The sequence below is a fragment of the Anabas testudineus genome, chromosome 12 (assembly GCF_900324465.2).
Source record: "Anabas testudineus chromosome 12, fAnaTes1.2, whole genome shotgun sequence".
In the NCBI taxonomy this organism is placed as follows: domain Eukaryota; kingdom Metazoa; phylum Chordata; class Actinopteri; order Anabantiformes; family Anabantidae; genus Anabas; species Anabas testudineus.
Window position 1 is genome coordinate 185,594 of NC_046621.1, and position 16,094 is coordinate 201,687.

The following is a 16,094-nucleotide window of genomic DNA, read 5'->3' on the forward strand; positions in this document are numbered from 1 at the left end:
GAGCATATCTGAACGCCTTGAGGCGGATGGGCTACAGCAGCAGAAGACCACACCGGGTGCCACTCCTGTCAGCTAAGAACAGGAAACTGAGGCTACATTGCCTGGTCTGATGATTCTCGATTTCTGCTGCGACATTCGGATGGTAGGGTCAGAATTTGGCATCAACAAAATGAAACCATGGATCCACCCTGCCTTGTATCAATGGTTCAGGCTGGTGGTGGTGGTGTAATGATGTAATGGTCTGGGGGATATCTTCTTAGCACAGTTTGGGCCTATTAGGACCAAACGAGCATCGTGTCAACGCCACAGCCTACCTGAGTGTTGTTGCTGACCATGTCCATCCCTTTGTGACCAGTGTACCCATATTCTGATGGCTACTTACAACAGGATAACGCGCCAGGTCATAAAGCGCAAATCATCTGAGACTGGTTTCTTGAACATAACAATTAGTTCACTGTACTCAAATGGCCTCCCACAGTCATCAGATCTCAATCCAATAGAGGACCTTTGGGATGTGGTGGAACGGGAGATTCGCATCATGGATGTGCAGCCGACAAATCTGCAGCAACTGCGTGATGCTCTCATGTCAATATGGACCAAAATCTCTGAGGAATGTTTCCAGTACCTTGTTGAATCTTTGCCACGAAGCATTAAGGCAGTTCTGAAGGCAAAAAGGGGTCCAAGTCGGTACTAGTAAGGTGTACCTAATAAAGTGGCCGGTGAGTGTACATTTTCTTACCTCAACATGTAATTTTGCCAGTATGGATTAATGGGAGGTGGAACCTGGAACTGGAAAAATAAATCTGTTTGGTGATGTCAGTCACAGGACTGACGCAGTCTTATTTTATTTTAAATGATCAGTTCCAGTAATTTCTCTCACTTAAATTTGAGGCATCTGATACACAAGTTTCTGTTTAACATTCATCTCGGATCCATCTTTTGATCTAAAACCCAAATGTCTTCATCCATCCATCATCTTCTGCTATCTGGGGCCAGGTTCTGGAGGGAGCAGTCTATGCAGAGATGTCCAGACTTCCCTCCAGCTGTTCCACGGTAACACTGAGTTGTTCCCAGACCAGTTGAAAGACATAGTCCCTCCAACATGTCCTGTGCCTTCCCTGGGTCTTCTCCGGTTAGTTGTCTTAAACACCTGCCCAGGGAGGCGTCTTGGGGGCATCCAAAATAGACGCCCAAGCCACGGTTACTTGTATCCAGAACCTTGTCTTTTCAGTCATGACCCAGAGCTCATGACCATTGGTGAGGGTAAGAACGTAGACTGACCAGTAAATCCAAAGTCTAAATACTACCCCACCCTTCCTGCCCACACCTTAAGCTCAAAGGTGAAGGATCCTGAACATACACGAGACCACAGCCAAAGGAGAGTTTGTCATCCTTAAAACAAACGTTGACAGTTACTAAGTTTCAGGCCCTCGATAACATTCAGCTCCCCCCAAGTGTCACATGATTCTAGTGAGAAGCTGGTGCTGCTGATACAACAGGAGCAGAGGGTGAGCCAAAGGAACAGTAGCAGAGATGAACAGGGCGTGTCTCAAATACTCTCTGACCTTAGTCTGGTCCCAGACTTGCTACTTTACCAGAAGCTCCTCTTTTCTTGTCCAAACAGATCAAAATGTCTGACGACAGAAAAAACAAAGAAGAGGGAGAGGAAGTGGCCTGTCAGCCTCTCCCCCCTCCTCCGACCCCAGCAGAAGTTGGGATGATGACATCACCGAGGAGGCAGGACCTGGTGTGCATTGTGTGTTTTGGCACTTATGACCTAACAACACGGTTGCCAAGGCGACTGCACTGCGGCCACGCCTTTTGTCAGGTGTGTTTGAAGAGGCTGGACACAGTCATCAACGAACAGGTGAGTTGTCGGTGAAGATTCCACCTTCATCCAGGTGAAGTTATCTGGAAGTCGAGTCATGACAACTGGACTTTCTTCTTGTTAAGGTGAAACATTTCACTGCTCATTAAGTAGCTTCTTCAGTATAAAGATAGTTGGTTAGTGCCATGAGTAGTGAAACATTAGAGCTAACAAGAAGGAAGTCCAGTTGTCATGACTCAACTTCCAGATAACAGGCGAGTTGTGACATCATCAACACACGAGCAGAAGTTTCTGGATTTATCCTACAGCCCTAAAAACAAGATGTGTGGCTGGAGCGAAAAGTTACAACAACTTTAAAATAACGCTGATCTGTCTGAAGCCATTTTCAAAATGTGTGTGGGACTGAGCTATGTCTGTGGTTACCAACTCATCATTTCTCGTGGTTGACAGAACTTCGACCTGCGGCTGCATCACGTCATGAATAAGTGAAAACTGTAAAAATGTGATGTCTGTTGTTGTTACTACAACTCACATGAGTCTTTTGGGTTTCGAATCAACTGTGCACATCAATCTTCTATCCTCTAGGTGTGGATTCCATGTCCTCAGTGCCGGCAGAACACGCCACGACCCAGAGGGGGTGCAGCGAGTCTGGATCTGGATCTGGTCTCCTTCCTGGGAGTCAAGGCCCAGCAAAACTGGAGCTCTGGCTGTAGGGAGGAGGTGCCAGCCGGAAGGTCGGCCCAAGACGGGAAACCTTGGCTGGGGAAGGAGGTCGCAGATGATGGCTGGTCACATGGAGGCCTAGCTGAGCCACGCTTCCATCGCTATGGAAACTGCTGCCCACCGCTCTCCCATTGGCTTTGCTGCTTGGTGTGTTGCCAGGGGCGGGGCTAACACTAACCAATGAGTGTCGGTGTTTAATAAACAGGTAACTTAACATAGGTAATTTTATTATTTTATTTCAGTTTATTAAATTTGTTGTTCAAAAGTTGAAAACATAAAAACACTGTAAATTAACTATAATATGACATTATATTAATTATAGTACGTTTATGAGATGATACAAAGTATTGTAACTTGTAACTGAATCTGTAATAATTATTAACTGTTAAAATAAATAGGAACGGTTTTACTTTACTGAAATAAAGATAAAGCTGATGAGAAAAACATTTGTATTTTTATTCATAAATCATTATTTTATAAAAGTAAACAAACTCAGCATGGGTAACAAAAAAACTGGCATTATACAGGTATTAAGAGGGGGTTCAAACATTCAATAAACTTTGTTTTATTTCACTGTGTAAATGAAAAATATAATATTCATTTTGTTAGTTCCTGATAAAGACAAACCAGAAACAAAAAGAGAGAGGGGTTTGGCATTTGTCCATTGTTAGGCACAAGGCATTCTAAGAGTTTGAGTTCTACAAACGTTCTTAGCGATGTCTTTGTCTCATCTCACCCAATCAGAGGCTGCAGAGTCCCTCGCCCACTCTGATTCGCTGCCCTGGCTGCAGATTGAAGCTAAAGTCTTTGGGGGCTTCAAACAGCAGAACGATGGTGGAGCCCAGGTTAAACTCTCCTACCGCCTCCCCTTTATGCAGGACCACGCCCCCTTTATTCAAAGACGCCACACACCCCTCACCTGCCACCTTCAGCACCTGGTCAACATAGCTGCGGTCGAAAAAAGTCCCTTTACTGTAGTGAGGAGTGTTGGTGTGAAGCTCCTGGTAAACCAATAACAATAACCAAACAACACATTAAATATTTTACTAACTGGTTAATTTTAAAATATTACAACTTTTTTTAACAAAATTATTTTTTTAAATATTTGTATAAAGTGAAATTGTGATCCATTATAAGAATGAATGCAGTACCACGTAATTATTCCTCAACATATACAGTACATTTAATAGTTTCTAAAATAAGGCACAATTTCTGCTAATGATGTAAATCAGTTTTGAAATTTGATTCATTTCATGTAAAACTAATTTCAAATTCTAAACATACACGTACAAACTCAGTTACTCAAACTACATAAAACATATACATTTTATAAAGTTTCCTAAACTTTGCAAACTTCCTATTAATTGACTATTACTACTTAAGAGTAATTGTAGAAAACATCCAAGAGACAAGAGACCTGGTCCTCACCCGGTCGAAGTACACTCTGATGGAGCCGACGTTTGTGGCTCCGACTGCTGTTAGCGAGAAGAAGCCGTGCTGCCATTGGCCGGTGAGCACCACGCGCTCGTTAAAGCAGAACAGCCCTTTGATCCAATGAGCCACACTCGGGCTCACAGACATTAACGAGCCTAAAGAGCAGAAACAAAAAAAATAAAAACCAAGTACACAGCAGATGGCCGACAGGTCAACAGGTGAACACACTCACCTGGGAAGTGTCGTCGAAGCTCCACCCTCCAGTCTGTGGGTGAATGGAAACCGTGATAGTCACCTGGACTCAAGTAGACCACAACGTGGAACAGGTCGTTTTCAGGAGATGACAGGAGCAGGTCACTAAAAGACGAGGAGGGCTCTAAACAGAAAGAAGTGATGTCATCATGTCAATTTTTAACTGGGTTCACAAGATAGATTTGAGACCACAGGTCCAGGTCCCAGGCCATTCTGGAGCCTATTCAAATCTAAACAAACATTCTGTTTAAAGGTCGTTTTTAGACTGTCAGAGTCCAAATTTGTCATTAGGTCCCATGTCGTGGACTAGATGTGGCCTTACCATTGCTTTGACTCCTCTGTGGCCCTAGGAAGCTCTCCAGACTGTAGGTGACCCCCTTCACTTGCTCCACCTCAGAGTTCTTCACCCGACCAAAGTGTAGAATCATCCCATCAGCCGGAGAGGTCTGAACCGGAAAAAAGAAAGACCACCCATTTACCAAAGAAAAACTAATGCAGATTTGTCTCAGATGGAGTCTACAGGACCTGCTGAACCGTCGTGTCTGAGCTGAGTACTATAAACTTACTTTTCAGTAACGACACTGTATATATATGTATAAAAAAAAAAAATACCTACAACATGTCTGAGACAGGACATGTCAACAGCATCAAATGCCGTTTGGTTCTTTGGTTCGACAGTTTCTAAGGTCACACCTGTATCTGAACGAGGACTGAGGTTTGAACTTTCCTTGTCTTATTGTGACGTAAGCCCAGGTCAGAAGATGCCGCTAAAAAGCAGGCCGGGGGGGATAAGGGGCAAAGACAACGACGCAGTAATCCGATACTGATATTAAGACAGTAGTAGGAAAAGTAGATCTAGATCGAGGGTTCAAATTTGGAAGTGTAGATTCTGTAATGTAATGTGCAACAACTCTTCGGCCATGTTGATTTGTGGGGCAGCAGAAATGAATATTGATGTTACCTGAGGCGGAAAGTTCTAAACTAAAACCAGGAGGTCTGTCAGTGCTGGACTGGACCACTCAGTCCTGTTCAGTAAAGACAGGATAGATGCTGGATGGTGGGAGACAGTTCTCTGAGAGGATCGGCTGTCAATAGGTTTTAACCATGTCAGTCAGAAAAAGAAAATGTTAACAAAGATAAAGAAAAAGATTCAAAACAAATGAGACGAGTCGTATTAGTTTGACGAATCCCCTGGGAGGACGTGGTGAGTGATCTTAACCTGCAGTAAAATAATTTTCTTGATCGTCAGAGTCCAAATTTTGTTGATCGTCAGTCAACAAGACGATTGAAAAAAACGATCTGAAATGACTGAAGGGAACAAAGATGAGGATGAGGGGGAATTACCAGGCAGCAGGAGGTGCAGAGAGGCCTGACTGCGGGCTTCAGGCGTCGACGGAAGAACTCCCCCAGGTTCCTGTAGTGATCTAAATCCTCGACCGCCGCCTCCTGTTGAACAAAATCTCTGGTTTGTTTAAAACATGACAGAATTCAAATCAAAACTAAAACCAGGATTGGTTTTGAACATTCCTGTAAGTGACACTTGTTCGCCCTCTGATGCCACATTTCAGACACGTAACCCCTCATGTTCAGCTCAGGGTCAAAACCAAATCAGACCAAACTCAGGTTCTGGTTTTAGCTCCTAAGAACAGAAAACAATCAAGGGCTGCTACTTTGCCTTTAGGTGACAATGAGCCAAACCAACCTGCATGTTGACTCCAAACTTCCAGATGTACAGGGTGTAGACGGGTCTTCGCAGCCAGTTAGGGAGCTCCACCCCATTCAGACGACCCCAGGCCCGAGAGAGGAGGCGAGTCGGGACAGAGCGGTACAGCGCCACCTGCGAAAGACAGCCGGGAGCTAGCGGGTTAATGTTTGTTTCCTGTGGTAACATAAATAAGAAAATGATCAAAGAGAAAGAGGAAAAAGAGGAGAAGGAAAAAGAGTGGAAGGAGGAAGTAGGTGGAGGCATGTACAGAAATAACCAGGAGATGAAGAGAAAGAAAAGTCCAGAAGTGGAGTAGATAGAAAATGACAGCTGCTGTACCCTCAGTTCGTTAAGATAAGAACGTGACCATTTATGGGTTGTTTCACTCTGTCAAATCAGCAGCTGCTCTTACCCGATTGGTCAGTTGCTGAATAGTGCTGACAGACATGAAGTAGCACAACAAGGCGATTGGCTGATGGCGCCAAGTAGTGGGACGGCACGCGCCACCACTGAGCGCGCTCAAACGACGACGAATAGACAAACGAGGAACCTGGAGCCTGATAAGGACAACAAGATTTAAAATGACTTAATTAGGACATTTCTATCTCTGTGGGGACATCTCAGAGACATCACAAACACAGAAATAGAAACGTCTGGGAGTGTGTGTGTGTGTGGAGGGAAGAGATGGAGGAGGCGGCGGCGTTGAGGCTAACACAGCACGCAGATGCTAAATAAAGCTAAGTTGCAGCAAACCTAGCATGAATGCTATCAGAAGGGAGAAAACTCACCTAAATAATCCAGAAATATTCAAATAGTTTTCTATTAACATATAATTTAATTAATTACTTACTCACTAATAATACTTATATCAGCTGTAGGGGTCTCTCACAGTCACATTTGCCATGAGACCCCTCAGAAGGTTCACCAGATATCTTCCATCACAAGCTTATTACACAAACAAACTTTTTAAATGAAGTCCCTCCATCATTTTTGACAGACCAGAACACTGAGGGTGGTCCACCTTTACTGTAATTCACAGCCATGTCCAGTTGGTGCTAAATGTCCACATTAATTATTAATTACTTTAGTCCATTTTTAATCTAATCATCCTTAAAAGGAATGGAACAAGTCTTCCTGCAATTAACTAACTGGACTCCACATTAACTTAGACATTAACTGTTATACTAAACTGCCTGCTGCCTACATAGCATGTAATCACCCATATGAGGATGGGTTCCCTGTTGAGTCTGGTTCCTCTCAAGGTTTCTTCCTGTTGCCTTCTCAGGGAGTTTTTCTTGCCACCGTCGCCCTCGGCTTGCTCATCAGGGACAATCTCATTTCATGATTCATACACTTTCACTGTTCATGTACTGTTCTTTGGTTGTGTAAAGCTGCTTTGTGACAATGTCAATTGTAAAAAGCGCTCTACAAATAAAATTGACTTGAATTGAATTGAATTAATCTCACTGACATGGTCTCGTCAGAGTGGTTTGTGGTTTTAATCATTGCATTGGTTTGTTTTATGAGATGTCAGTACTGAGGTATCATGCTTGCACAAGAACATCTTGGAGGTAAGTAAAGAAGATGCAGTTTAAAGCATGTAAGCATCATGGCTAACCTCAACACCTCAACATGCTCCAAGCATCTCACTATCGGTATTGAGCAGTTGAAGAGCTATGGAGAACTGGACCTGGAAATCCATTCAGTGTGTGACTGTAAACAGTGACATTTCCTTACATGCCTCACGAATGTAGAATTTAATTTGGAATATTATTTAATAAAACCTAAAAACCAAATTCATTTGAAATGCAATTCAAATTCAGTTACATTATTAAATATTGCTTATTAGAAATATGCTTCATAACTTATCTTGATTAAGACAGGTGACAGTGTAACAAACAGATTGATGTCGTGCTGCTACTGTATATTGTACATTAAAATACATGTTTTAATAGAGAAACAAACATTTAAATGATGGGAAAAAATAGATTATGACAGAGTTAAAGTATTTTGAGTATTTTTGTCAATCAGGAAGTCAAATGCAGCCTTTGAGCCGGAGACTAACTGGGTTAGCACAGGATCAACTGGAAAGAGGCTAACGCAGACTAAGCTAAGCTGTAGCTAAAAAAGCTGACTTGCTAAGCTAACAGTACCCATGGAAACCCACATTAATCTCCTCTAAGCCCCCAGTTGCGTTTAACTGGCTCTTGCTCACTTGCATTGTGTAAACACACAGTTTACTGGTACTGTATTGTTACTACTTTTATTCTACGTCTTCACCACATTCTTGGTTTTATTTTGTTCTGTTTACAGTGACATTTGATCAGCTGCTGCAGGATCAATGAAGTTAATCAATAAATGTTTGGTTCAGCTTGTTCTTCTGTTTCTCTACATTTTATTTTGAACATCTCCTCAGTGCTTTATTTATTCTGTTTATCAGCTGACTGACTGAAGTCTAATCCACATTCAGACACATCATCACTTCCTGTTTATTATTTACACATCCATAACAATATTAAGGATCCAACCCATCCAGGACACAAACTGTTTGTGTCCCTCCCATCGGGCAAGAGATACAGGACAATCAGGACACACACTAACAGACTGAGGAACAGCTTTTTCTCCAGAGCTGTAGCCTGTATACCCCCCCCACCCCCTCGCACACACATGGCTGCTGAGAACTGAAGGTGATATATTTAACACACTCAGCTGTTTGCCCTTCTTCCCCATGCTGCTGCTAATGCATATTTGCACTCTACTGCCCATTGTAAATATTGTTATATTTATTATACTTTGCTGCTGCTCTCAGAGTTATCAAAGAAATTTCATTGTATCATTACAATGACAACAAACTCTCTTTCACAGGACATAAGCTGTTATTACCTATTAATTGACTATCATCATGAACTGTAAGTAATCACTTTACACTTTCCTTGGGGTTACACCTCATTTTACATTCCATCAACCTGCGTCTCGGGTCATTTACAACTTGCACTTCCCTGCTACACCTCGTTTACTTCCTGATCATCTTTAATTCTGTTCTCACGTCTTCCTCTCCCACCTGAGTCGTGCTGTCGTTCTCGTCCTCACACCACTTCCTCCTCTGTCTCGTCTCTCTCCATCACCATGGTAAATACAACGCCTCACCTGCCACAGCAGGTCGCGCTTCTCACCATCGCCATGGCAATGAGAGAAAAATCTCACCATGAACGAGTAGTCGCCGACGATGACACTGGACGACGACACATCTGGACGACTTTTAAATCCTCACGATATTCGAAAGAAGAAAAAACAGTGAGCTCACTGAGAGCAGAGAAGAAGAAATGAGTGAGTGAGGGAGAAACAGAGAGGTGGAGGTGGGGTTGGGAGGGTTAATACTGACCAGGAGAGAGGTGGAGACACAGAGGTGGAGGTGGAGGGTTAGTAGTAAGCAGCACTGCCCTGTGTCTATAAGAACAAAAATCACTATTTACAGGCGTTACAAATCTAAACTAGAACCAAACCACTACTTAGATTTTATTGAGCTTTATCATTTTTCTTATAGAAATTATAAATTTTAAACTTTTGAGGGTTCAAATTAAACTTCACTGTTTATTTTACTCAAACTAAATACTATTCAAGTATTACCTTATGTTAAAACATAATGTCAGAAAAAAAAAAAGAAAAAGAATTTAATATAAATTCTTTTATTTTGGATTCTTCATTCCAACCGTTTTATCCAATCAGAGCCTCCATCTGTACCACCCGGTTACTGACTGACCAATCATAGCATGCTCTCAGTGAATGGACCAATCAGGAGGCAGTGAGGAGAGGGGGCAGGGACTGAGCGACGTGCTGATGTGTCAGTGCAGAGTGACCGGTCAGCGTGACATCATCATCCTGGTCACATCACTTTCACCTTTAACCCCAGAAGCCAATCACAACAGCTTTTACACCTGGGTTACAGACATTTACGATCAAACTGTTTAAATTACACCTCTCATAACAACAACTACTACTACTACTACTACTACTACTACTACTACTACTACTACTAACTGATTTTACTACTACTACTACTAACTGATTTACTCTGTTTTAAAAAGTGAAAGGACAAAGAAGACAAACGAGGAGGTGGAGCTGTGTCAACCAATACCTCTGTGGAAGCGGCCAGGGAAGGCGGGGCTCCATCCTCCTTCTGCCCTCTCCTCTTGTAGTGCTTGTAACCAAGGTAACCACCACCTGTCACCAAAATAATGGGGAGGGGCCGGGGGCGGAGCAGGAAGCCATAACCTGACGAGACAGACAGATGATTGGTCCAAAGGTATGACAACAACAGAGAATCTGAGTACTCGGTTTCTTATACTGCACCAACAGGTAAACAGGACCCAGTACTTTATACCTGAATTAATGTGTCAGCTGATAATATTGTTGATAATTCAATTATATTATTATTATTATAATCCTGGTTGATCCAGAAGGTCCATCGTGTCCTTTTAAATTAACTGACCTGTGACTGAGACTCACTAACACAGAAGGCAGAGTCTTCCTGTAACATTTATTGTGTATGTGTGTTCGTACCTTTTCTGAATACAGTTCTTAGATTATACAGATGGTTGGTTGTAGATCCAGAGATGTGTGACAGTGGTACTAGGAAGAGTTTAAAAACACCACTGGAGCACACATTGATCCACTTCTCAAGTGAAGAAGGAAGAGAACCAGATAACTTTATCCTGGACCTTTAGTAACATATAAGAAACCTGGCCAGCAAGTCACCCAAGTTCACATTTACTTGTCATTTCATTTTGATCCAAAGCGACATACAAGGTACAAGGTTCAAGACAAAGACAGGGTAAGCATAAGGAGGTCTTGCCTAAGCACCCCTACTGGTAGGACGTACAATTCAAACAACATGAACAAGTTCCACAAGTGTGAGCCACTGAACTGTCGACATAAAAAAGATGCACTGGTTTGGACCGACTCACGTTTACTCTGGATGATTTAGAAAAGGGTCTGGCCAGAGACGTCCTCTATGGAGCTGCTTTTTGTGGAGGCGCCACTGCCAGGACAACTTTTTTCCAGCTACGTTAACATGCATGGTGGGAAAATGGTAGGTGACAGATTTGCAAGTAATGCAAATGTCAATATGTAAAAAGCTGTTCATGTTGACTAGTGTCAGCATTAACTTAGTGCTACTCATTGTTAGGAAACCAGTCATTCGTGTCTTCCTGGAGTGCCATATTCTTGCACATAGATAAACATTTTTTTCAGTTTTACACTGCATGTAGGTACTTGTGTCTTACCTAATACCAATAGTTAATGCTGCAGCATTATCTGCTTTAAAGGGAAAAATGTATATTGTGTTTCTCAAAACTGCATGAATTAAACTCAAGTTCAGTGTACTTTATGTAACAGATAAATGAATATCACTGGGCTCAAATGACAATCGTACCCTATTCCAATTACTATTATGTTTTTAAATAAAGAAATGTATGTTAATATACTTTAAGATTTTTTATCCAGCGTCATCTTGTTCCAGTCTCAAGTCTGGATAAATGCAGCGAGTTGTGTCAGGAAGGGCATTCGACATAAAATATTTGCCAAACCAAACATGCGAATCATCAACACGACTTCCATACCAGATCGGTCATGGCTGGGTTAACCACGACCGCCACTGGTGCTGTTGACCTACACATGCATGACATGATGCAGAGAAGGAAGGTGGACAAACTGTGTGTCCAGGAGACCAGGTGGAAAGGTAGAAAAGCTGGAAGATGAGGATCAGGGTTCAAGTTGTTTTACCATGAGGTGGATGGGAAGAGAAATGGAGTCCTGAGTTTGTCAGGAATGTTCTGATAGGGTGATGACTCTGAAGCTGGAATTTAAAAGTGTGATGTTCAGTGTTGTTAGTGGTTATGTCCACAGGTAGGCTGGGAGTTAGAAGAAAAGGGGAAATTCTGGAGTGAGTTAGATGATGCATCCCCAGAAGTGAGAGAGTAGTGATTGGTGCAGATTTCAATGAACATGTTGGTGAAGAGAACACAGGTGATGAGATTGTGATCGACAGGTTTGGTCTTCAGAACAGGTAGACAGAAAGACAGATGGTGGTAGACTTCACAAAAGGATGGAGATGGCTGTAGTGAATACTTTCTTCCAGAAGAGGCAGGAACATAAGGTTAGATATAAGAGCAAAGGGGAAACACTCTGAAATCTAAAAGAGATCAGTGACTGCAAAGTATTGGTAGGGGAGAGTGTAGTCAGACAACACAGGACGGCGGGGTGTAAAATGATGGTGATCACGTAGACAGGTAGGAGGGTACTTGGTGTGTCATCAGAGAAGTGGAAAGTGGACAAGGAGACTTGGTGGTGGAATGAAGAAGTCCAGGTGTGTATACAGAGTAAGAGGTTAGCTAAGAAGAATTGGGACACTGAGAGGACTGAAGAGAGAAGACAGGAGCACAGGGAGATGCAGCGTAAGGTGAAGGTAGAGGTGGTTAAGGCCAAAACAAAGGGCATATGAGAATCTGTATGTTAAGTTGGACGGTAAGGAGGGAGAGGTGGATTTGGTTGAGGGAAAGAGATACAAATGGGAAGGTTGTGCAGCAGGTTAGGGTGATTAAAGATAGTGATGGAAATGTACTGACAGGTGCCAGAAGTGTGACGGAAAGATTGAAGGAGACTTTGAAGAGTTGATAAATGAGGAAAATAAAAGAACGAAGAGTAGAAGAGGTGACTGTTGTGGAGCAGGAAGTATCAAAGATTAGTAAGAGTGAAGTGAGGAGGAGCAGAATGAAGAGTGGAAAGGCAGCTGGTCCTGATGACATACCTGTTCAGGTATGGAAATGTCTAGGAGAGGTGGCAGTAGAGTTTCTGACTAGCTTGTTTAACAAGGTCTTGGAGAGTGAGAAGACGCCCGAGGAATGGAGAAGAAGTGTACTGTACAAGGGAGTCGTGCAGAGCTGTGGCAGGAATAAAGCTGATGACCCAGAGTAGTGGAAGCTAGGCTGAGGGCAGAGGTGAGTGCCTGTGAGCAGCAATATGGGTTAAGGCCTAGAAAGAGTTCAACAGATGCAGTATTTGCTCTGTGGATGCAGATGCTGAAGTACAGAGATGGACAAAGGGAGTTGTACTGTGTCTTCGTAGATCTAGAGAAAGCATCTGACAGGGTGCTGACAAAGGAGCTGAGGTTTGTATGAGGAATTCTGGAGTGGCAGAAGTATAGAGTAGTGCAGGACAAGAATGAGAGGCGTAAGACAGTGGTGAGGTGAGCTGAGGAGTTAAAAGGTGGAGGTGGGTCTGCTTTAAGGATCAGCTCTGAGCTCCTTCTTGTTTGCTCTGGTGATGGACAGATGAGGTTAGACAAGAATCTCCATGGACTATGATGTTCACAGATGAAACTGTGATCTGTGGTGAAAGCAGGAAGCAGGTGGAGAAAAATGTACAGATTCCTCTGCTCTGGAAAGCAGAGGAATCAGAGTTAGACACACTAAGACACTAAGAAACTGGACTGGACCAAAAACTCATCAGCATTGTACAGGAAGGCTCAGAGACGGATGTACTTCCTGAGGAGACTCAGGTCCTTCAACGTCTGCAGCACCATGCTGCGGATGTTTTATGAGTCTGTGGTGGCCAGTGTCATCTTCTGTGTTGTGGTCTGCTGGGGCAGCAACATGAAGGTGGCAGACACTAACAGACTAAACAAACTGATTAGGAGGGCTGGCTCTGTTCTGGGGGTGGAGCTGGACTCTCTACATGTTGTGGCTGAAAGGACGATGCTGTCCAAACTCCTCTCAATCTTGGACAATCCCTCCCACCCACTGCACAGTGTGTTGGTTGGACAGAGGAGCACGTTCAGCCAAAGACTTATTAACATTAAATGTTCCACAGAGTGCCACAGGAGATCCTTTCGACCTGTGACCATCAATCTGTACAATTCCTCCCCCCTCTGTAAGGGGTGGGGGAAGTGATACTGTCATAAACTTGCTGTGAATATATTGACCCAATTTCATTTATCTATTTACGTATTCTGTTTATATATTGAGTTTTCGGTATTGATGTTATTGTGTATTTATGTTTGTGTATTTATGTTGGTGTTGGATCTTTCCTGGTTGTGGTTCCTTTTCTTTCTGTCTGTTTTGAGAACAATGTTAATGAGGCAAAACAATTTCCCTCTGGGATCAATAAAGTTTTTGAATCTTGAATCTTGAATCTAAAGAAGGAGTAGGAATTAAAGTACTGGAGAGAGATGGAGAGATGTGTGCACGCAGGATGGAACGGGTGGAGAGTCAGAGAGAATGAAAGGAAAGGTGTTCAAGATGGTGGAGAGACCAGTGAAGCTGTATGGCTTAGAGACAGTGGCACCAAAGAAAAGACAGGAGGCAGAGCTGGAGGTAGCAGAGCTGAAGATGTTGAGGTTCTATTGGAAGCGACGAGGATGGAGAGGATCAGGAGTACATCAGAGATGTTAGAGATGAAGTCAGAGAGGACATTAAGTTAGTTCTTGTTAGGGAAGAGGATGGATAGGGCAGATCACATGGTTAAATGGAGGCAGATTGGCTGTGGGGACCCCTGAAAGGGAACAGCTCAGGAAAAGAAGATCACGGGAAGTGTGTACACATCTTAATATGGATTTTAATTAGCATTTTGAGCACTTCCTGTGCTGACACTGAGGATGCCACCAGCCAGATGGTCTTGGATACTTCTATATTCGAATTAACATTCCACCTGATGTATGTACAGGTACATTCACCTGTTGGATCATCAACTCAAATTTCCTGAGAGTCCGTCTGATTACGGTTTTATTGATGTTCTATATGACACTGTTGTTATGGTAACCACCCACAGATCAATATGAACAATGAGAAGAAAACATTTGTTAAATGCGACTGATGATGATGATGATGGTGGTGAATAAGAAGTGGAGACTGACCTGAGCTCAGGCTTCGCTGCTGCAGGCTGAAAAACACACAGTCACAGTTTATTACCGTGAAACACAAACACGTCAACACACACAGTCACATGACACAGAGCAGAGACCCGCTTGTACTGACAAGGATGATGAGGGATGCGGCATCATCATCATCAACAACTGATCTGTACTGAATCAAGTCTGGACTGTGTGAATCCAGATCACGTCACCGGCTCTGTGACTTACGGCCCTACATTCTGCGCCCAATGTTCTGGTTCCAGTCGGAAACGATGCAGGGCTGTAAGGTAAATATCGGTACTGCATCGGTTCTCAAAAACACTGGTTTGATTTTTAACTAATGAAAGAATCCTGTCAGTGGCTCATTTCGTGCTGTGTTTAAACCCCACGCCACTAGATGGCAGTACTGTTTGGGATTTTTACTGAAACTGAATTCATGCATATGTTCTTCATACCATCACAATTTGTGACATTAGATAAATTTCAATTGATCACCTTAATAGACTAAAAGCTAACGCCTGCTTCATGACACAAATCATACGGGCATATTTTTACCAATACAGAGCCCTGACATGTTTAAATATGAATTAACTGATGAATAACACCTTCATCTCCCACTTTAAACAGAAAGGACTGCTATAAATCTACTTCATATGGAAAATGTCCAACATCAGGTTCTGGTGGGTTTAATGGGGACTGTGATTCAGCTTCATCTTCCACTAAACATATGGTCAGGTAAACATCAGGTAACATCACCTGGTCAAGTCATTTAACTTTAATTCCAAGACACTTCCAAGTTAACAAACTGCTGCGTCCAGGTAGAACTCATCTGTTCACTTAATGCAAACAGGTAAATCAGGTAACTCCACCTGGGTCCTATCAGCTGTCTGCCCATTAATTCGTAAAGAGGCAAAACTCTGAACGGAGGCTGGTGGACGAACACGTCAAACTGTCGTTACGTGAACAAAGCGCCACGATAAGTTTGTAAAATGAAATTAAAGAGAAAAACCTGAAGCCGTTTTTCCGCGTCACTCCGACGACCCCCTTCCGAAAGGCCGCCGCCATCTTGTGTATGGAAATGACGTCAGGACGTCCTTGTTCTTCTTCTGTGAGCATGCAGCAGCCAGTTGCTGCCCCCTGCTGTTTCCTGGTGGAGTCAGGTGTGTTACAGCTCAGGTGTGTTTCACACTGGACCGAAGAATGGCCTCAGGCAGGAAGTTCTTCCGTTCATAACAATATCCACTTGG

General features: G+C 43.0%; 2 protein-coding genes across 6 annotated transcripts; one reads left to right on the forward strand and one right to left on the reverse strand.

The window, feature by feature from the left end:
* The first annotated feature begins 1,630 nt into the window (after positions 1-1,630).
* On the forward strand, positions 1,631-2,722 carry si:ch211-202f5.2 (uncharacterized protein LOC795181 homolog). Its single transcript, XM_026356673.1, has 2 exons — positions 1,631-1,867; positions 2,414-2,722. Exons 1-2 carry the CDS (start codon positions 1,631-1,633, stop codon positions 2,720-2,722), a joined length of 546 nt encoding a protein of 181 aa, XP_026212458.1.
* A 264-nt stretch (positions 2,723-2,986) lies between these two features.
* On the reverse strand, positions 2,987-15,922 carry pisd (phosphatidylserine decarboxylase). 5 transcript variants are annotated; one of them, XM_026354635.1, is made up of 10 exons: positions 15,604-15,827; positions 14,851-14,876; positions 10,078-10,214; positions 6,355-6,499; positions 5,940-6,074; positions 5,582-5,683; positions 4,560-4,683; positions 4,218-4,361; positions 3,980-4,140; positions 2,987-3,552 (listed from the first exon to the last, which is right to left on the reverse strand). In XM_026354635.1, exons 3-10 carry the CDS (start codon positions 10,110-10,112, stop codon positions 3,292-3,294), a joined length of 1,107 nt encoding a protein of 368 aa, XP_026210420.1. In that variant the 5' UTR covers positions 10,113-10,214; positions 14,851-14,876; positions 15,604-15,827; the 3' UTR covers positions 2,987-3,291. The 5 variants fall into 5 exon arrangements, with proteins under 5 accessions (XP_026210420.1, XP_026210418.1, XP_026210419.1 ...); XM_026354633.1 differs by lacking the exons at positions 6,355-6,499; positions 15,604-15,827 and adding an exon at positions 15,857-15,922; XM_026354634.1 differs by lacking the exons at positions 10,078-10,214; positions 14,851-14,876; positions 15,604-15,827 and adding an exon at positions 9,147-9,294.
* Between the last annotated feature and the right edge of the window lie 172 nt (positions 15,923-16,094).

Excerpts from the sequence above, each read along its gene's own strand:
- si:ch211-202f5.2 (XM_026356673.1), top strand. The coding sequence starts at position 1,631 with ATGTCTGACGACAGAAAAAACAAAGAAGAGGGAGAGGAAGTGGCCTGT. Across the intron at positions 1,868-2,413 it reads ACACAGTCATCAACGAACAG|GTGTGGATTCCATGTCCTCA; the intron begins GTGAGTTGTCGG and ends TCTATCCTCTAG.
- pisd (XM_026354637.1), bottom strand. The coding sequence starts at position 9,149 with ATGGTGAGATTTTTCTCTCATTGCCATGGCGATGGTGAGAAGCGCGAC. Across the intron at positions 6,500-9,003 it reads AGAACGACAGCACGACTCAG|GCTCCAGGTTCCTCGTTTGT; the intron begins GTGGGAGAGGAA and ends TGTCCTTATCAG. Across the intron at positions 4,684-5,581 it reads TCTGCACCTCCTGCTGCCTG|ACCTCTCCGGCTGATGGGAT; the intron begins GTAATTCCCCCT and ends TTTCCGGTTCAG.